Source organism: Arvicola amphibius, chromosome 1 (genome assembly GCF_903992535.2).
Source record: "Arvicola amphibius chromosome 1, mArvAmp1.2, whole genome shotgun sequence".
NCBI lineage: Eukaryota > Metazoa > Chordata > Mammalia > Rodentia > Cricetidae > Arvicola > Arvicola amphibius.
This window is the reverse complement of record NC_052047.1, coordinates 143822790-143843441: the sequence shown is the minus strand read 5'-3', so window position 1 is coordinate 143843441 and position 20652 is coordinate 143822790. Positions and strand designations below refer to the sequence as shown.

General features: G+C 46.7%; 1 protein-coding gene across 1 annotated transcript; it reads left to right on the top strand.

Annotated features, from left to right (window-relative positions):
* The first annotated feature begins 1696 nt into the window (after window positions 1-1696).
* LOC119826886 (toll interacting protein) lies at window positions 1697-20417 on the top strand. Its single transcript, XM_038348402.1, has 6 exons — window positions 1697-1851; window positions 9831-9980; window positions 10558-10740; window positions 11851-12003; window positions 13158-13248; window positions 17382-20417. Exons 1-6 carry the CDS (start codon window positions 1819-1821, stop codon window positions 17594-17596), a joined length of 825 nt encoding a protein of 274 aa, XP_038204330.1. The 5' UTR covers window positions 1697-1818; the 3' UTR covers window positions 17597-20417.
* The last annotated feature ends 235 nt before the right edge of the window (window positions 20418-20652 follow it).

Genomic DNA, 20652 nt, shown 5'->3' with positions numbered 1-20652 from the left:
CAGAGTTTCCACGTGTCTACATGAAGAACTGAATAGAATCTTGTAGTAGGTGAGCTCACAGGCCTGGGTTTGAGTACTTGATTCCCAGTTGGTGTTTTTGGGGATTAGGAGGTGTGGCCTCATTGGAGGAGGTGTGTCACTGGCGGTAACTTGTGAATTTTCAAAAGACTGATGCCATTCCTAATGTGCTGTCTGTCTCCTGCTTTCCTCTCCGCTGTTGCTCCAGCCACCCGCTATCTGCTACCTCCACCATCATGGACTCTAGCCATAGGTCCAAAATAAACTCTACCTTAGGTTGCCTTGGTCTTATCATATCAATAGAAAAGTACTACAAATCTGAGTCAAGATGAAGGTAGCAAAGGGGATAAATACAAGATGATGAAGACAGAGATGCTAAGCCCTTTTTCCTTTTTCTGTTACCCATAGCATCTCTCCACTGAGTGGAGAGTTAGTACTCACAACAGAGGTAGTTTTCAAACTTCTGCAAAGTAACCTAGGCAAATTCTACCACAGCCCACACACATCAGAGCTGCTGCTATCTATGGAAAATCTAGAAGAAACAGGTAAGGTTATGTCCTGCCGGATGACCACCACCTTTAAGAGAGCTTTAAGTCAACGGAGAGCAAAGGCTGTGATTTTGCTCTGATAGACTGTGTCATTGAACTGACTTTGGGGACGTACTGGGAAATGTTATGGGAAGGGATCATGGGTTTCTTAAACTCTGTCTGCCACATTGGGTGCTGAGTCTTGAGTCCTCCTCCATCTTAGGTTCATCAGCAGAGAGATGACATTTCATGCAACAGGAGCTGGAGACCAGTGCAAACTGGACGGACAGTTGTCCGTGTGGGACAGGGTCCAGATGCAGTCTACTGTGATATCAAGGAAGAGACTGGCAATTGTGGCGGAATGTATGATCTTAGAGATGAAAGAAACACAAGAGAAGACGGTGAGTAATGAAGAGTAATGGCAGCACCAAGTCTACAGGAGCACAAATGCAGAGGGTTACCATCATAAGGTAAACTCCGAACAGGAACTACACCGAGTCTCTCTGGCCAGACGTCCTTCTGAGGAGAGTGCTCTGAAGAGGCAAGAGTGGATGCCCTGGGTTTCCTAGGGCTCCATCTTCCATCTCTTTCATTCATCTAGCAAAATCCAAGGCGGGTGGAAGTGTTCCAGCCCACTCTTGACTCTCCTTCGGCTTGGTTTCTTTTTTTAAAATTTAAATATAAATGTTCTTCCTCCCACAGCATTTTGAGGTAATTCAAGGGCTCAAGGGTAGCTGGTTTTACTGCCATCTGTTTTCTCAAGCTGCCAAACACCAGTTTTCTTTTTTCTAGCGGATCAGGCACCTGCAGATGGTGGTCTCATAGCTATCTTCAGTTAGGGAACTAGACGCTGTGGTGACTCGACGGATATGAGACGAACGTCCCCGTTCTGGGTGCCTGCTGTGGGCGAACAGGCTGGCACACGCCAGGAAACGCTCAGGCTCAGGCATGCGCAGACAGTCTGGAAGCCATCTTAAGGGGTTACTAGACTCCAGGAGTGAGTCACTGCGCAGGCGTACACGGAAGACTTAACCCGCCCCCTCCGAGCCCGGAGCACGCATGCGCAAATGAGCCGGAAGGGGCGGGGTCAGTCATTGGGAAGCGCCTGCGCTTTGGAAAGGCCGGGGTGGGGCGGGGCGGGGCTACTGTCAGCTGACTGAGGCGCAGATTGCCTCGCGGGACAACGGTCGGCAACGCAGGTTGTGGTGGGGGCGGAAGAGCTCTCCCGGCGGGTCTCCGTGCAGTCGGCGAGGCACAGGGCCGCCGCAGCACCATGGCGACCACCGTCAGCACGCAGCGCGGGCCGGTGAGTCCCCTGGGCGAGGGCTGGACGAGGGCAGCGGAGTCTGGGATCGGGCTCCTCAGCTCCTCGCGGGGACCCTCGCGAGTTGCTCGACGATCCCGGAGCTGCGCGGGTCTCACCTTCGGGTACCCTACGGAGTAGCGACTCTGGTCCCGAGGGTCTCGCGGGTGGAAGAAGTCAGAGAGAGGTTGATGGTTCCTAGGATGCTCACGGGTCTTGAAGCCTCCGGGCCCCTCGATGTAGAGGGGCCCTCAGTTCCTTAGTCCCCAACACAGAGGAACCCTGACCCCATTGTTCAATCCAAGGGAGAGTGGCTCCCACCCACGTTGGTTCCCCAGACTGAGAGGGACCCAGACATCCCTAGTTCCCCAAGTGGAAAAAGGGCCTTGAACCCCTCACTTCCCAGATGAACCAATCCCCTGGTCTCCCAGATGGACATGGGCCCTGACACTCTTGGTTCCCCGCGTGGAGAGTGGTCCTGACCCCGTTAATTTCCCAAACTGATAGGAGCCTTGGTTCCCATGGTCTCGCAGAGGAGTGGAGCCGGACACTCTTGGTCCCCCAAAAGGAGAGGTGACCTGGTCATCTTGGTTTCGGAGGTGGTGATAGATCCCACTTCGTAGTCAGTCCTTAGTTGTGCCCGTTTCCTTCTCTGGCTGCACCTGTAGCGAATAGGGTACTGCCTCTTGAGCCCAGTTAGTGGCCGCCTTTCCAGGCCTCAGTTGTTCATCTGGAAATGAGAAGGGAGCAGAGAACTTGGGAGACCCATCAGTGATGTCTCCTAAGAGTTGCTGTGGGCTCCACGACACTGCCTGTCTCCCCTACCCCTCGTGTGGCTGTCCTCCCAGTAGCTCTGAGACAGGTGTGGGTCGGATGTTGTTGGCTAACAGCGGCTGTGTGTAGTAGAACACAGTTCTGATGGCTCCACCGTCTTTTCTCTGAAGTTAATAATTGAATGTGTCTGCAAGTTTCCCAAGTCCCACACCCTGACAGTTTGGTGTTGACATATGTCTGTGTGTGTGTGTGTGTGTGTGTGTGTGTGTGTGTGTATAACAGATAATTCTTGGGGTAGCTGACTGATTTCTGACTTTGAAGAAAGCCCTAGGCTTGCTTAGATGCTTTTAAGGTAAGGAAGGTAAGGGTTTTTTGTTTGTTTGTTTGTTTTTTTGTTTGTTTGTTTTTTGTTTTTTGTTTTTTTTGAGGACTGACCGCCAGACCTCCTGACCACGCTCTGTTGATAGGGAGCTTTCTAGAGTTGGAGTTACCTTCATGTTCAGCCATCCTTCTCCATCCTCACTGTGTCTCATCAAACTACAGAAGATTGGTGGTGGCTGCTAGAAGAGGAAGGGAGCCAGTACTTGGCCCTTTTCATATCCCCAGCCAAGTGGACACAGCCAGGCAGAGCGGACCCTTCCTTACTGTGTGGTCTGAGGGTGTCCTTACTTCTGTGCTTGGGCTGCATTTGAATTTATCTGATGGTGAGCTCAGTGTCTGTCATTAATTGAGTAAGAAGGTGCTGAGGGAAATCCTGGTGCGGTGTGTACAGAGCTGGACTAATACACTGTGATGAGTAATTGGGAGTGTCAGATGACGTCCGTCCTAGCAGAATCTGTGCAGTCAAGTCCTGACGTTTGCTCTTTCCACTTGCCCAGTGTTCTAGGGACCTCATCGTCATAGAAATAAATATAGGCAGCTGAGTGGTTTTTAGGAGCACTCTTGATGACTTGTAACCTTAAGGGGGTCTGGGCTCTGAAAATTGTCATCAGTGACCAGTATATCAGGCTTTACTTGGGATGTGCAGACTTCATTGTGGTGTTAATAGCCACAATATTTAGAGCAATTGGAGAGAGAGTGAGCTACAAGTGTGCAACATGGGGACAAAACTATGTGTGATGACCCATGTAAGCCAGAGAATAATGGTTACCATCAGGGCTGTTCTCCGAACCATTGAAAGCAGGAAAGTATGGACTTGGTGTGGGAGGGCTGCATGGGTCATGGCCAGGGTCTTTTACAGAATAGGAGGTCTTGAACTTCATCTGGCAAGTGACATTTCTCAGAGTGCATTCCTTTGTCAGTTTTCAGCTTTTCACTGACTCCTTCACCTAGAATGATCTACCCATATGCCTCTGGATTCATTAATATTTGCAAAGGGTTTTTTTTGTTGTTGTTGTTTTAAGCCAGTTGTCAGGGTCTAGTAGAACTGTCAGAGTGTGGCATCCTTAGGGTTGTGGAGCTGTAAAGATAAGCAGAATGCTGGCTTCCAAACATAGATAAAGTACACATTTGTTCAGTACTGAGTTCTAAAGCTTTCTTTGTGTAGACTCAGCAGGGAGTTAGACCATGGCTCAGAGACCCCATCCCAGGAGCCTGGACTTAGGCTTGGGCAGTTGTCTCTGCAACTACCCTTCACCTCTGATGAAGTAGGGAAGGGCTGACAAACAGTGTCCTGGCAGGCTGTAGAAGGCAGGGAACACTCATCTGGGCAAGGGGGGGATTCTCTGTTCTTGGTTGAAAGTTTAGGGGAGCAGGTGTGAGGAGGACAGCCAACACTCCACATAGTCATGAAGGAATGTTTGTCCCTGAGACATTAATATTTTACATTTTAGTTTTTTGTTTTGTCTTTAAATAGCCACCATAGGGCACTACACCCTAACCTGTATCCATCTCACTTTTGAAAATGCTGGTATTTTGAAATTACCCCTTTTGCTACCTAGTCCACACACCTACTCCTAGTGACTTTAAGGACTCTGCTTCTTGTGGGGACGCATGCAGAAGGTCTTGCTGCCTGGAGGCTGCACCAGATAGATGTAGAGGGTGACATTTTGAAGGTCCTCCTTTATAGATGTGTTCTGTGGAGTCTGGCAGTTGCTAGCTTGTCCAGCTTGAGATGCTGGTTAACCAGTGAGCCTTGACCCTCCTAATTCTGTGGGTGGTCCTTAGTGCTCATGCCTGTCTAGAGCCCATCAGTCCTGTTCTTCTCTGATAATTGTGGCTGAGCCAGTGACTTGATTAGAGATGGCAAAAGATATATATTTTTTAATTTTTAGATTTTTTTATGTGTATGAATATTTTGCCAGTGTATATGTAAGTGTATATATGTAAATGTACCTTGTGCATTCTTGGTGCCCATGGAGGTCAGAAGAGGGGATCAGATTCCCAAAGGTGAACCATGTGGGTGCTGGGAATTAAACCTGGGTCCTCTGGAAGAGCAGCCACTGTGCTTAACCTCTGAACATCTCTCCAGCCCCCAAAGGGGGTGATATTTGAATTTGATCATATGTTCTACACTTGGTAACTTGGTCTATTGTTAAAGATAAGATTTTCCCATCAGCCAGAAGTGCCTGGGTTGTCCCTAAACAGTTTTTAAAGTAAGGCAAAATACAGGCTTCTTATTTTCTAGTAATGGAGGAGGGAGTTCACTTCTTTAGGGCATATATCGGCTTTCTTTTTGAATGCTATTGCATACCGATAGTTTTCAACCTCTTGTGTGAGTTAGCAGCCTTTGTATCCATGTATCCTCACAGAGCAGAGCCTGAGCAAGAGGTTGTGCTCACTAGATGGCCACTAGGCCTGTATCTCTGGGTCCCTAGGAATATCTGCTCTGGATTCTGAGATGAGACTATGCCTGGGTACAAGTCTAGCATTCCTTCATCAGTCTGTAGCCACCACATGGTGACCTCCACTGACCTCTTGCCTTTTACTTTGTATGATAGTATGGCTTTTAGTAATTATTTTTCCTTTTAGTAATTATTTGACAGGGTTTTACTTTTATTTTTTTGCTTTACATTTTATTCAACATTTATGTTTAAGAGGGATCTACCTACAGCATCATACAACTGTATCCTTAAAAGTCAAATCTAAGAAGTAACAGTTTCTATTAGAATCTATTAAATAGCTTTATTTTATATAGGATAATATACACATATATATCTTTTTTAACACTTTAGGCTTCCATTTGTCCTACATGTTTCTATTCTTGCTTTGATTCATTGAACATAGATCTTTTAAAATTCAGTTGAGCAGTAATTTCTTCACTAGTTTGGTAAAGGTTTGGTGTATTTCTTTTCTCTAGGGAGTTACCCTAGGGGTTTCAACATACACTATTGTAGATTTGAAGTTGGTTGCATCTTTCTCTCTCTTAGTCTGTGCAAAAACCATAGCTGGTGCTGTTGTGCCATATGTGATGGTTCTCCTTCCCTTTGAGAAGCAGTGTTTTTATTTAGCCAGTACTTGCTCAGATCTGAGATGTGTCATTTTCTTCCCAATCCTCTTTGAGTCTATTGTCAGGATCCCTTTGCTTTACTTTGAAGTAAGAATCTTTTAGCATCCTTCGCTGTAGCTCCTGGGGGCTCTGTGAAGAGTTGCAATGGGCAGGAGCTTGTCAGTCCTCTAGAGGTAAGTCTGCCCCGCTGTCATCCCAGTCACTATTTTACTTCTCTTCAGAGTTTCGGTGTAAATCACTGAATGCCTTTAAGTGCAGTTCTGTTCTGACTGAGATCCAGTTACCATTTATAGAACTGTTGTCAGGGCTTATGAGGATGTGCCAAGTTTATGTATGGAGAGTGCACCAGGCCCAGCGTGTGGGAAATGAACTAGTGAGATACTAGGTCCTTATGAATTATTTCTCATTTCTCAGAAAACATAATTATTTCTGTGATCAAATCCTTTTCAGATACCATTTCTGCTTTAACATCAGAGAGACGATGTAGCTGGGTACAGGTGGATTGTGTGGTAGTTGCCAGGTACCTGTTGAAGGCAGGGATTGGGGCTGGCTCTGGTGACTGTGGGGAGACACAGCACCAGCTAGTCTTGTGTGTAGGAATCTCTGTGATCTCTGACTCTGGAAGGCTCTCCTGGCCTTGGCACCAGGCAACAGATCTACCTCTGCCCAGCTACCAAAGATGCACTAAACTGTGAACTGGTGCTTATTCAAAATCCTCCTTTATTTCCTCTAGCCTTTCTGGTGCCACTGCCTCACACTTATGCACACACACGCATGTGCACACTCACCCATTGAAGTAATTGTGTTCGTTTATCTCCCCCACACCCCCGGACTCTAGAGTAGTGGCATCTTGCCTTTTCGTTGTCCCAGACATGCTGGGCAGGCCAAAAGCCTTTGGACAACCCTAGGATAGAGACAACTTGCTTCTCTGACTGTGGGGAAATTCCATAGGCTGTGTCTCAGATGCAAGGACTGGGTGTTGTGTTTGCCCTCGTTCACTAAATTAGTCTGTCGGTTTCTACTTTTACTTGCCATCAAGTGCTACACAGAGCCGAGGGTGAAGCCAAGTATGCCCTGCATACTGGCCCCTCCTTTTGGACAGGGTCCTGGGGCTTCCTTGCATTCTTTTAGGGACACAGAAATACTCCATTTCTTTTGAGGAGTATGGGTCTGGGGCACACAGGTGCTTCTGACTAGGGAAGTCAAACATTGCTTGGTGGTTCTTTTCTTTTTCCTGGGCCACAAGAAGTGAGCATACCTATGCTTACACTCCTGCAGCTTTTCATGGGACTGGTGCCTGGAAATGAAATTGTTTAACCCACATGTTTAAAATCATTTGTTAGTTTGTACTCAGTTTAAGTAAAACTGTAAAAAAGATCCTTTCCGAGTCTGTTAACAGAACTCATCATTTAATATTCCTAAGTCTTTAAGCCTTCATGTGGTCAAACATTTCCTCCATGAATATTTGGCAAGAATACATTTTAGCACTAGCCCTGTATTTTACAGCTTCACTAAAAGTAGCTGTCTGTTGATGGTATTTTCCCGTGCAGTCATTGGCTTTACAGGAGTTGCACCAATGCCTGGATTCACCTTTTGCTCTTGAAGCATTCCTTACTATGCTGACGGTGGCTTCCTTTAGGTGTAGCATGAGGTGTCCTCAGTTAGACAAATCATCAGGGATCTGCAGCAACAGGCAGGCTTGACTTTTCCCTCCCAGGACAAGCAAGTATTGGTTGAATAACCAGATTGTCATCTGGTTTGGGCTGAAGTCTTTCCCATCTCTTCCTGCTCCCTCTTTGGGTTAAGACAAAACTTTTTCTACTAAATTTGTGAATTGAATAATTTTATATTTAAGGAAAATCTATAGAAAAAAGTTTCCCCTTTTATCATTCCATTTCCTCCAACGCCCTTGCCACAGACCATTGTTTCTGCCATGAAACTGGCTCAGTCCATGCTCCAGATTCAGCTTTTTTCCTTCCCTGCTGTGGGCATCTTCAGCACTTTGCCTTTGACCATCTCTACTTTGGCTGATTTTTTTTTTTTTTTTGAGGAGGTACATTATTCAGGGTGTTATGTCACGTCCTTGTTTGAATGATGGTTCACCTGGCTAAGGCAGGGTGAGTTAGCTTTCTCTACCATAAGGTCGTTTTCTACTCATTAGTAACACTATTAAACTCACATTGTTAAAATTTTCCTTTCCTATTTATAATTTTATGGTTAAATCCTTATTGAAAAATAGCACATTTGGATTTGATCTTTTTAGGGCAAAGGTATTAAACCTTTGAACCTAGTGCATTGTGCGTGCTTGGCAAGTGCTCTTCCACATAGCTGCACCTCTTGCCGCATTTCATCCTAGCCATTCCTCACCCCCAAATAGTCTCTTTCTCTTTAATGAAAGCCTGAAAGAGTGTAATATGAAATCTCAATGTCTGGAGGTTTCAGTCCCAAGAAAGGGACAGTTAAGAAACAATTTTAAATGAATAAGTAAGTAAATAAAACAACCCTGACTTGCTCCACATGGCCTTCCTGACTTCCATGTTTGAAGCTGCTCCCATGATTGCCTGTATTGTGACCTATTACTGTAATACCTACTGGCCTGTCTGCCCTTCTGGGTGGATCCCTAGGAGACACAGGTGTGCCTTGCTATGGTCCTACAGCTGGAATACATGACATACAATTGGTAGCTATAGGTTAACCCCAAGAACCTGGCTGAAGAAAGTCTGGTTTTGCTAATAACCCACTTTTAATGCATAGATAAAGCTGGTTATACATCTTGGAGGTGCACCCTCTAAACTACCTGCAACTAGCACAGGTATGAGTGAGGAATTCCTCTGGGAGGAACCCAGTGTTTCCTATATACCATAGACTCTGGTTCTTGACTCTTGTGCCATCACCCTTTCCTTTCCTGGTCTCCCTGGAAGTCTGTGTGATGTGCCTTGGGAAAGGCTGTCCATCCCAGAGAGGCTCTGGGCTTTGAGAGCTGTGCCCTTCTTGGTAAGAGAAGGTGTCACTGGCCACAGCTACTTTCCAGGAAGCCTCTGCCTGTGAGAGCCTGGCTCTGAACTGAGTGACCCCAGAGGTGCAGAGGGGCCTGCTGCTGAGTAGTTACCACTCACAGACATATCCCTTACCAGACATTGTGGCATTGTTGTTGGGTTTTTTTGTTTGTTTTGTTTTTGTTTTTTGTTTTTTAAGTTAGAGAAGAGCAGTGGGAACACCATCAGACCAACTGCTCAGCGGTGGCCCACAGAGAACTCTGGGCTATATTTTTGGTTGGTTCTAAACTTCTGACTAGTCTATATTTGCTGGAAATACAGAAATGGGGAAATGATAAGGGCCCAGACTCAGGGATCCAGGGACTTTTGCTTGTTTTCCTTATTTATTTTTGACACAGGGTCTTGTGTATAGCCCAACGTAGCCTGGAACTTACTATGTAGCCCAATTGGCTTTGAACTCAGAGTACTCCCCTGGCTCAGTCTCCCAAGTGCTAGGATTGCAGGAGTGAGCCATCATACCAGCCTTTTTCAGGGATCTTTGAAAAGAGCACCCAGAACCCTCAGAGACAGGTGCTTTCCAGGTGCTGTGAGCTAAAAAACCTGCAGAAACTGGAAATCTATTTGATGCATATCAGTGGGAGCCCACAGCTAGGCGGGATAGGCAGTAGTGTGTGCGTGGAGGTCATCAGGGCCTGAGTGACACTGGCTCGAGATTGCTCAGCTACATGCTTTGACTCTACTCTTTTCTTTATCCTCTCCGGAAGGTGTATATTGGTGAGCTCCCCCAGGACTTCCTCCGTATAACGCCCACACAGCAGCAGCAGCAGATCCAGCTGGATGCCCAGGCAGCCCAGCAGCTGCAGTATGGAGGAGCAGTTGGCACCGTGGGCCGCCTCAGCATTACTGTAGTGCAGGTCAGTCTCAGTTTCCTGATGAAGACTGGTGGGACTGAGGAGAAGAGGTGGTAGGCTGTGCTTGGGCATGGGACTGGGGAGTTCAGCCTTTACAACTCATTTCCCATGTGGACAAGTAGAGCTTTTTTGATTCTATGGTGATATTTATTGGTTTCCCAGGGATCTGTCTAGGATACTTACAATCAATCACTATTGGTCCATGCTGGGTACTGTCCTTCATGAGGATGATTTTCCTAACCCCTTTGAGCAGCTGGGGTTTACAATTGCCCTGCAAACTATGGTTTCTGCTCAACTTAAGCTGCATTCTAAGGCCTAGCATGTGCACAATCAGTGCACAGTTAGATTAGAGGTCTTGTCTAAATTGCTCACTGCCAGGGGTGGCCAGGTTCCCAGAGTTGTATGAGTCCAGCAGTGACTGGCACCATGTTCAGGAGCTCGTTACTGATAAGGTTAGGTGAACTTGAAGGATGTTTTTTCATGCAGTGGGAAATAATCTATGGGGTAAGCAGTTTTGGTAAGCACTTGCCTTCCTCTCTGCTGGTGGATGCCTCCTTTTCTAAACTTGATGTTATTGCAGGCAAAATTGGCAAAGAATTACGGCATGACTCGCATGGACCCTTATTGCCGCCTGCGTTTGGGTTATGCTGTTTATGAAACTCCCACAGCACACAATGGTGCCAAGAACCCTCGCTGGAACAAGGTCATCCAGTGCACGGTGCCCCCAGGTGTGGACTCGTTCTACCTTGAGATCTTCGATGAGGTGAGGGATATCACAGTGTCACAGATCTGCCAAGTTTGGGATCCAGTAGATTTGGGGGTGCTGCAGTGTACCTAGCAGTTGTGGTCATAAGACTACTCTACTGGTGCTCAGGCCTGTGTACCTAGCATTTAGTGGCCTGGTGACAGGTGTAACCTGCCTGGACACTTGGCATTTTGTGGCTGGATGACAAGATACAGCTTTTCTCTCTCAGCTCCTTTGACAGTGTCCATTGGGAACCATGACCAGTGATACAAGTATGGACAGAATATGAAAACAGCTGTTCATGGGTAGCTCAAATTTCAAGCAAATTAGGCTCCACTAGTGGTGGGAGCACTGTTTTTGCAGGCATGAGTGATAGGCTCTGCCAGCAATGTCCCATGGCCATGCTGGTAGTTAGATAATGCAGCTTATTGAGGGCAGTCTGGAAACTCAAGTGGCTGAAGGTGTTTTCTCGTAGCTTAGATCTAGAAACATGTGCCTGTCTCCTTAAACCAGAGCAAAGAGTGGTAGGAAGAGAATGAGAACATTGTGGGCCAGAGAGGAGTTGGGCATGGGCAGCCCGGCCAGGAGGATGCAGCCTCCTCCTTGTATTGTCCCTCTGCTTATGTGGTTTTTTTGTTTGTTTGTTTGTTTGTTTTTCCCTTTCTCCTTCTGTGTCCTCACAATAGTAAGAACATATGAAAAGGAGGTTTGGGGCTGTGAATGATGGGTTGGAGCTCTTGCCTCTTCTGTACCTACTTGGCTTGAGACTTGCAGCTTATATCTGGTGGATTAGAAGTAGGGCCACAAGAACTGGGGAAGACAGTACCCATCCCTGAGCCAGGATGACAGCCCAGAGATTCTTTCCCGTCCTTTGGCCTGGTCTTATGGTGGTCACTCAGAAGGTAGAAGTGGTAGTCAGGTTACAGATGATCCATGGAGGTCTGGAATTGTAGTTTAATGGGAAGCTCCTTGAAGGAAACTGGAGCAGTGAGGAGAAACCCTGTCCTGTCAAGAAGACAGAAGATGCAAATAACAGTCCAGGTCAAGTTACAGCCATAGGGAAAGCTGGTCTCCATAACATGGGTCACTGTGGCCATGACAAAGTCACTTCACTCTTGTCCTCCTCAGCGAGCCTTCTCCATGGACGACCGCATAGCTTGGACCCACATCACCATCCCTGAGTCCCTGAAGCAAGGCCAAGTGGAGGACGAGTGGTATAGCCTGAGTGGGAGGCAGGGTGATGACAAGGAGGGCATGATCAACCTGGTCATGTCCTACACGGTAAGTCCACTGTCTGGAGAGGCCATACTCAAAGAGGTGTGGTACCTCCCTGAGGAGCTATGACTCCCAGAACCTTGGGAAGTCATGGGAGGCAGGGTTGGGGGTCTGGGCTTCTACTTTCTCCTTTGTATTACCCAGGCCCTTTTCCTTTTAGTTGCTACTGAGCCTGTGAGAACATGGGAATATAAAGCACCCTGTCTACAGGCCTCCTCAGCTTGACCATCCTGCACGTCTCTCCTTCTGGTGTTCAGTGTTGGTTACCTATTTTTAACAGGCATTTTATGTAACACAGGTCCATTGTGTACTAACTCACCTACAGTTCAATATTATTTGAGCTGGGGCTGGAAAGGTTGCTCATCAGGACAGAACCTGACTGCTCTTGAGGAAAGTCCCAGGTTTGATTCCCAGCACCATATGGTGGCTCACAACCAGCTGTAACTCCAGTTCCAAGGAATCTGATCCCCTAACCTAACCTTCACTGGCACCAGACACACATATGATGCACATACATACATTCGGGCAAAATACTAAGACACAATGAATAAATAAATTTAAACAAAACAGTTAGTACTTCTGTGAGAAGCTACTGATACCGATGCAGTCTCCAAAATAAACGCCAAAGTGAGCTTTGTGTGAAGAGTGGTGGTGGTGGCAGCTCACAGGAGGCCAGTGATTGACACCCTAACTTTTGTTCTCACTGAAAGTGGAGCTCATTCCAATGGATTGGCTGGCCAATGAGCTTCGGGTGTCTTCCTTTCTCTGCTTCCCTCGCCATGGAATTACGGAAACGTGCCACGCAAACTGACTTTTTATGGGGGCTGAGGGTTGAGTTCAGGTCCTTATGCTTATAAGCACTTTCCAACTGAGCTGTCCCCCTAGCCCAGAGCGATTCTAGATCGCATTTCAGTAGCTGCAGTTCTGTGACTATAGCATGTTAGCCCAAGTCTTCTAGCCAAGGGGAGGTGGTGTGCTGGAGTGCTAGTGCAGATGAAGCCAGTGGCCAAGGCCACTACATTCTGCCTTAGGACTCCACTGTGTTCTTGGTGTTAATGCTTGGGCTGTGGCTAGGACTGTTACTGTGAGAAAGGAAGTAATAAGATTTACATATGATATGGTCCTCCTTGACCCACATATTTTTCTTTGCTGTGTTTCAGTCTCTCCCAGCTGCCATGATGATGCCTCCTCAGCCTGTGGTTCTGATGCCAACTGTGTACCAGCAGGGTGTCGGCTATGTGCCCATTGCAGGTGTGTGCCTCTTCTTTGGTGTGCAATCCTGAGACAGAGTAGGACTGAGGAGGGTGGGGCCCAGCCTCCCTCTGAAGCTTGGGTAGTGTAGAATTGTGTGAAGATGGCTACTTCAAATGAAGAGCCTTCTGAAACTGGCTCCAGTGTCATACCTGAATTATTTATGCATACATAGGAAATGGTGTTTTCCTTACTGCTGGCACATATGAGGTGAGTTGTAGTTTTTGGAGGTGTAGAAATGTGGTCCTGAACATTTTCTTATGTGGTCACTGAAATGAGAAAACCTGGTTCCTGTTAAGCAGGGCATACTGCATCTTTTTCTTTTGTTTCTCTGTGTAGCTTTGGAGCCTGTCCTGGAACTAGCTCTGTAGACCAGGCTGGCCTTGAACTCACAGAGATCTGCCTGCTTTTGCCTCCTGAGTGCTGGGCTTAAAAGCATGCACCACCAGTACCCAGCTGGCATACTGCATCTTAAAAAACATTTGAAAGTATTTACCCATGTAAATTAACATCTGCTTGGGTCATAAAGTCAAGATGTAGCTTTTATGTTTTTTTTTTTTTCTTTCTAGTCTTTCTGTGACTTTTACAGTGCCTAGTACCCAACTGGCTCTCCCACTAGAACAGGACAGGCTAGGTGAGAGAGACCATAGCTGCTTCAGCCAGCAGGAAAGACTGTGGCTCTGAGAGTAGACATCAGGGTAGGCCTGAAGTCACCCCCATTCTCTGCCAGAGACCAGGGAACTGTAGTCTAAGCAGACTCTGGTGATCCTGCTACCCAAAGATCAAAGGCTAAGGCAGTTGGCAATGGCTGGATCTATAGGGCAAGAGGAAATATGAGGTCCTGGGTGGGACCTGGTCTACATGGTCCTGGTTGCTAGTGCTCAGGGTGGGTGTTATCTTGGAGCTGGGACAGCATAGAGGTGCTACGGCTCAGCCCTGTGAGGTCTGAGAGTCCTGTACAACCAGAATGGAGTGACTCGTTAACCTTTCAGTCCCTGTGCTAGCTGAGCTAGAGAAGATAGTGCAGGACTTGGGAATAAGATCCACACACATATAGCCTGAAAACAGCCCTGACATAGCTCAGGCCTTCTGCCTGAGAGAAATCTGCCTGCAGGAACTAAGGGCAGCACTCTGCAAAGGAGATGGAGGGTACGTCACCAGGCCTCTGGACCCTTGTCACCAGTCCAGCAGAGACCAGAATATACAACCTGTAATAGAGGGCAAACCAGTTAAATGGAGCATGACCCGGGACTGTAAAACAGTGTGGTTATTCAATGAGAGAACCTTAGAAATCTGAGAATGGGGTCTCAGAATGTGTGTTCTCTGGAGTCCTGACCTGTCCAGTTCAGTGACTGGATCATGAGGTCTGAGGATTAGGTTCCCAAAGTGATTCCCAGGTTTCTTTTTGAAATGCAGTTCCATCATTGCTCTGTCCAATGCATCACTGGTATGTACAGAATTTGTCATTGAGCTGTCCTGAGTTGGAGATCTGAGTGGGGAGAGCCAAGTGGAATGCAGTGAGCAAAAAGGGTACCCTACTGTAGCAGAAACAAAGGGTCACAGGTGGGAACTGTACAGCAGAAGTATGTTCCCCCAGTTTCTGAGGCCAGAAGTCTAAAACGAGGGCCACAATCCCTTCTGAAGCTCCAGAGAGGGCCCTCTACCTTTTCCAGCCCTGGGCATTATTTGGTTTCTGGCTACATCTCCTCAGTCTGTTTTTATTTAGACTTTTGTGGTCACCACCCTCTTTGTGTGTTTCTGTCTCTTATGCTCACTGGACAAGGACTTTTCTGCTCCTTTATGATCTCATCCTAACAAGGGTACACCTCTTTCCAAGTAAGGCCTATCTGCAGACACACAGGTTGGACTTGAGCATATCTTTAGGTGGGCATATGGGTAGGGAGGCAGCAGAGACAAACTTATGTCCAGTTACTGACACCAGAACTAGTTCTGAATAAAAGATAAAAGTTGTTGACCAGTTTACTTTCTTGGCTCCTGTCCTTCCTTCTCTGTAATGCCCCTAGACTGCTCTAGAATGTGTATGTTAGGGAAGACTCCTCTATAAATAGACTTTAATCCTTGCTTTTGATGTACATCTTGAAAGTTAGAAACAGTCTCCTATTGATGGAAAGGCTGCCACAGAAATAAAAGAATATTTTTTTTCCTTTGGAGACCAGCCTCTGGTGTCTGCTCTGTCCCTATGTAAGCATGCTTCCAGGAAGTGAGGACACTTCCCAAGGGGAACCTACTGCAGAACTGCAGCCAGGTTCATCCCCATTTGTTCTCTGAAGGGGCTCAGGTCCATGGGGCTAGTGGAGCTAGGTCTTCCCAAAACCTATGACAGGCCCTGCAGTTCTTTGTGTTGCCCTGTCTATCTGGCCAGATGTACCCGGATACTGCTTAGAAAGCTGCTCTCTTTTGTTACTGCTGCTCACACCGTAGTGTTTGGTGAAGTGACACAGTGTGCCTTTTCAGTCTCTTGTATCTGCCCAGGGCTTATATTCAAGGTCACAGTTGCCGCCTGTGTTTTTGTCAGACTGACCTGACAAAAACTGACACACTGATAGCTGTAGCAGTGTGGGCTTGAGGTTTGTTTGTTTTCTGAGCTATACTTTGTTACTGTCTTGTTTTGTCACTCAGTGACTCCAGATTAGCCAGCCCTTCAGTCTGAATTGTGTGCTTTTTGATGTCTCACAAGCTGTGTGAGCTTCCCGACTTTGACACAGGAAACCTCTGGCTGTCTTGTGCATTTCCTTCCTCCATGCTGGAATTAGCCACTTCTCCTTGAACCCAGACTTCCACTAATAGAATCAGTTCTAGAAAAGTTCTTGAGTTGTTTTTTGTTTTGTATTTATCTTAATCATTGGGAGGGTTAATAAGCAATCTGCTTCACTGAAACTTGATGCCCAGCTTCGGTTCTTATCATTCCTATATGTTTGTGATGACAGAGCCATCCTATCAGATTACTTGGGGTGTCCTGTGTAGAGACTGACAGGGGCTGCCATTGGTTTATGTAGCTGCTTTCAGGGTATCTCAGGCCACAGAAGTAGGAGCAGCAGTTCACCCAGTGCATTTTTATTCCTGTTGCTCTCTGGCTTCTCAAAAGTGAGGTCAAGTCACATGATACTTTTTGTTTCACAATAGCGCCAATCGCTGTCCTGCAGAGTTTGCTCTCTTGGGAAAGACTCACACCCTTGACTATTCAGGGTGCTAAGTACATGCACACAGACTATGCATGAAAAAGGACTGCACTCAAGCACTTGACCCTGAGGTGAAATAAGTCTGTGAGTAATAGATGAAGAATGAGGAGTCTCACAAGTTAGCCTGTTCTCACTGTCCATTGGTCCTCCCCTGCCATAAGCCCAGAGGCCAGTGCAGAGCCAATAGGTACCAGCTGCCTCTGCATATCAGGAAACATAGACTTTGTTCTCTGTGTCTGAGGTTCCAGATTCAAAATCACAGCTGCTTCATTGCAGAGCTAAAGCTGAAGGCTGAGAATCAAAGGTTAGCTGTGTGTTTGTGAATCCACTAATTTGAGAACTTAGAAATGCCCCATGCTCCTGAGCCCATATAGCCAGCAGGAGAAGCCTCAGGGATCTTTGGCTGTTGGTGTCAGTTCTGGCCTGTTGCTGTGAGGCCATTGTGGGGCCCAGGCTGTCTGTGCTGCCAACATTTCTTCTTGAATGGAAAGCTTCCTTGATTTTGTTTTCTGAGTGGCATTCTGTTTATTGGTGAAGAGACTCTTATTTCACTGAATTGTGCCTGCCCACTGTCTCCATAATGTGTGCTTTGTAGCTAAATGTCCTTCTATTGGAAATGAATTGTTCGTTCCTACACCATCAGTTTGTGTCCATGGATGAAGAGGAAGGATCTTATCACATCACAAGATGATGCCATTGATTGGCCCTTATTGAACAAGGTGCTTTAGAGTGTGGGACTATGAGTTCATTTCCATATGTATGGCTTCTCCCTATATCCACTTGAACCTACAAGGACATTCTTTGGGGCCCAAGGCTGCAGGGCCGTGATCTTAGAGATTCACCTGCTACCTCTTAAGCGCTACAATTAAAGACATGTATCACCACACCCGGCTGACCCCCTCTTTTTAACCAAACTTCATCTTTTGTTTTCAGGGATGCCTGCAGTCTGCAGCCCTGGCATGGTTCCTGTGGCCATGCCCCCACCAGCTGTGGCTCCTCAGCCCCGCTGTAATGAGGAGGACCTCAAGGCTATCCAGGACATGTTTCCCAACATGGACAGGGAAGTAATCCGCTCTGTGCTTGAAGCCCAGAGAGGGAACAAGGATGCTGCCATCAATTCCTTGCTGCAAATGGGTGAAGAGTCCTAGACCCACCTGTGTCCCTTGGCTCACACCACTGACCCTTGGACTTGCCCACCCAAGGCTCCCCAGGGTCACCATCCCCAAAAGATTCCAATGAAAGACCATCCACGTACCCCTTCCTTGGACATCTGTGCTGCCCCTTCCTACCTATTTTGGGGATGCATGTGGATTTTTGGTTCTAGGCAGGCAGTTTTCTTCATTGTTGGTAGGGAACAGCTCCCTCCTTGTCTCTAGTTGGGTGATGGCGGCATGGCCCTGTTACTGCACAGACCAGTGGTCCTGTTGTTTGGGGACCTGCATTTCCCTTTCTCACCCTGTTCTGGAAAGCATTCTTAAAGAAAGCAGCTCCCTCTGCCAGGACATTAGAGTTTGTACAGCATCCTTCCGAGTTGATGGATGTCATGAAGTTATGCAGTCTAACTGGGATGGTTGTTGATGGTGCACTAGGTTCATGTGCACTTATTTGCAGGTTATTTTTAGAACTTTCAAGCTAAAAGCTCCTTCCTTACTCTGGTATTGTATGTGGACCTGGGCCCTCACCTAGTCCTGGGCCAATGAGATACACTTCCCAGCCATATCTAGCAAGTCTGACCTCTTGTCTAGATCACCTGTCACTGTCTGGCTAGGCTTCAGCCACAGAAATCTAACTTGAGTACAGAAGGTGTCCAGACCTGGTGCTTAGCTAGACAGGCCCCACCTAGGCCCTCACTGCTAGAGTCTGCTTTCCACCTCATTCTGTTTAGTACCAGCACTATAACTCAGGAGTTACTCCTGAGGCTGTTCTTGTTGATAGGCTTTTATCATACAGCCCAGAGTCAAGTGAAGGAGAGAGATGGGCAGGTGTTGCACTGTGTTTACTACTAAAAGGCATTCAGGCAGCATGACACTACTGACCTGCAGCAGACTTTGTTGACCCATACTGTAGCTCTGCTTGAGTGATAGAAATCCCATGCTTCAATTAAACCTTCATGGAGGTAGAGGTGCCTGTACCTGTCTAGTGGACATCGTGTATTGTATTTTGGGTTGCAAAGCTTTGGGCCCATGACCTGGCTATAGATCAATTTAGGGACAGAATGGGTGACACCTGGTCCTAAGATTCAGAACCTTGAAAACTTTCTCAAAATTGATACACTGTACAGGTAACATTAAGAAGCTAGCAAGCATCATCATGTTTGTGGTGTTACAGTTTTGCCTTACATTGCAGTTGCTTCTTGTTTTTCCAAGAGTTTGTACCCTGCCTTTGGATATGTGATCCACCAATATGGGCACGAAGTAGTTTGTAGCAGTTGGGACTTTTTGTGAAAGACTTAAAATAAGAAAGTTAGTGCTTCGGTTTGGGTCTTTCCCCCTCTAAAAACACAGATTAAGTTTTAATGTCAGCTAAAATATACTACTTTCTATCATCCATGGGGGTGCTTTTTGTCAAATGTATTGTTCATAAGTATTTATTTTTGTAAGCCTAAAGGCAATATGTGGTGATGGTGAGCGCTGGATGGTGGTAACAAGCACTTTTCTTTAGTTGTAGGTTTTTAAACCTTTCTTTTTATCTGCAAAATGGAGAAGAAAGACCAATGTTTGTTAAATAAATTCAACCACTCACTTTAACACAGCCAGGCACTGGAAGTCTCCATTCTAGACTGTTGTGTGACCTTGTGCTTGGGAAACAGATGCCCTCTCATAGTCTGGATGAGTCAAGCAGGCAGGACCTCTTTAAGTGGTCCACTTGGTGTTACCAGCAGACTTGAGACTCCGCAGAGCAGGAATCTCAGCGCCTGTCTCTAGGTCTCAGGTGTGGCTCTGTGCATCAGCTTCTGTCTTAAGGAGATATGGGCTGAGCAAGGGCTACTTGGTCCATGTGAGGTTCCGGGGGGAGCATCAAGCCCTGAGCGGCCCCCAGTGCACTCAGAGTGCACTCTGGTGTCATTACAGCATTCACTAACTTGTGTTTGCTCAGACGGGGAAGAGTGATGGTTTTAAGACAGATTTAAGGCTTGAGCTGAACAAAGACTCTTCCCTTTGTCATGAACATTTTATTTTTTTAATAGATTGAAGAAAGATCACATTTTATAAAACCTGAATGAAACCCCACTCTAATAGGTTTTGTGCTCTCTTGTCTTGGACTTTCATGTGACGGAGCCCATCTAGTGCAAGGAAAGAAGCAGTGCTGGCAGGGCCTGTCTCGGAGCCTAGACGTCAGAGCGTGGCTTGCTTGGCCTTCCATCCCATCCTGAGTCTTCTTGAGATAAAAAGTTGTTACAGCTGGAAGGAGTAGCTCCGAGACAGAGGCCATAAGCAGTGTAGACAGGCTTCTGGTTGGGGACCAGGCTCTCACTGGGTGACACTGCTGCTCTTGCCAAGTTTCAATATTCAAGGTGGTAGCAAAGTTTCACAAGGTGATCACTGGAGCCCCTGCCCTCAAACCAGCTCTTAAGGGTGGACATGGGTCTGGTTATGGCCCAGGCTGTTTTCTTCTCTGGACATGCTGGTTGATTGAAGTTGTAACCTGCTGCACGTTTGTGGTCTGACATGGCCACTGGCTTTCATCTCACCATGTGAATGACACCTACCTGGTTGAGAGAAGTGTTGTGTAACTGGGTTCTGCCCTTTCCCTCCCAAGTCACTCTTTACAGATACTGGTGTCATCCGATACACTGTCTGGAGGTTGGTGGGAATGGTTCTCAGAACTCTGTGTCTGTGGTTATCTTGGGGATGGGGTTCGAGTCCAGATTTTTATTTGATTATATGATATATTTTTACTTTTCAGCCTTCTTATTTAATAAGTGGTCTATATAAAATAGAAAAATAAAGTCCTATAAGGAAATGTTTACCATTTTTGTTCCTGAGTGTTTTTTTTTTTTTTTTTTTTAACAAAGATCACTTTATACTAGTTCAGGGAACCAGTAAACTCCCTTGTTCATGACCTACTACAGGGTTGTGCTGAGCAGCACTGAAGGTGATTGAGAAGACAAGCCTGAGGCTCAGTGTGAACCAGGCACTCAGTTTGAGTGTTTCCAGTAAGAAGCAGGGCTCTGCAGGGAGTGGCAACAAGCGAGTACTTTGGT

Excerpts from the sequence above, each read along its gene's own strand:
- LOC119826886 (XM_038348402.1), top strand. The coding sequence starts at position 1,819 with ATGGCGACCACCGTCAGCACGCAGCGCGGGCCG. Across the intron at positions 10,741-11,850 it reads ACCTTGAGATCTTCGATGAG|CGAGCCTTCTCCATGGACGA; the intron begins GTGAGGGATATC and ends TGTCCTCCTCAG. Across the intron at positions 13,249-17,381 it reads CGGCTATGTGCCCATTGCAG|GGATGCCTGCAGTCTGCAGC; the intron begins GTGTGTGCCTCT and ends TTTTGTTTTCAG.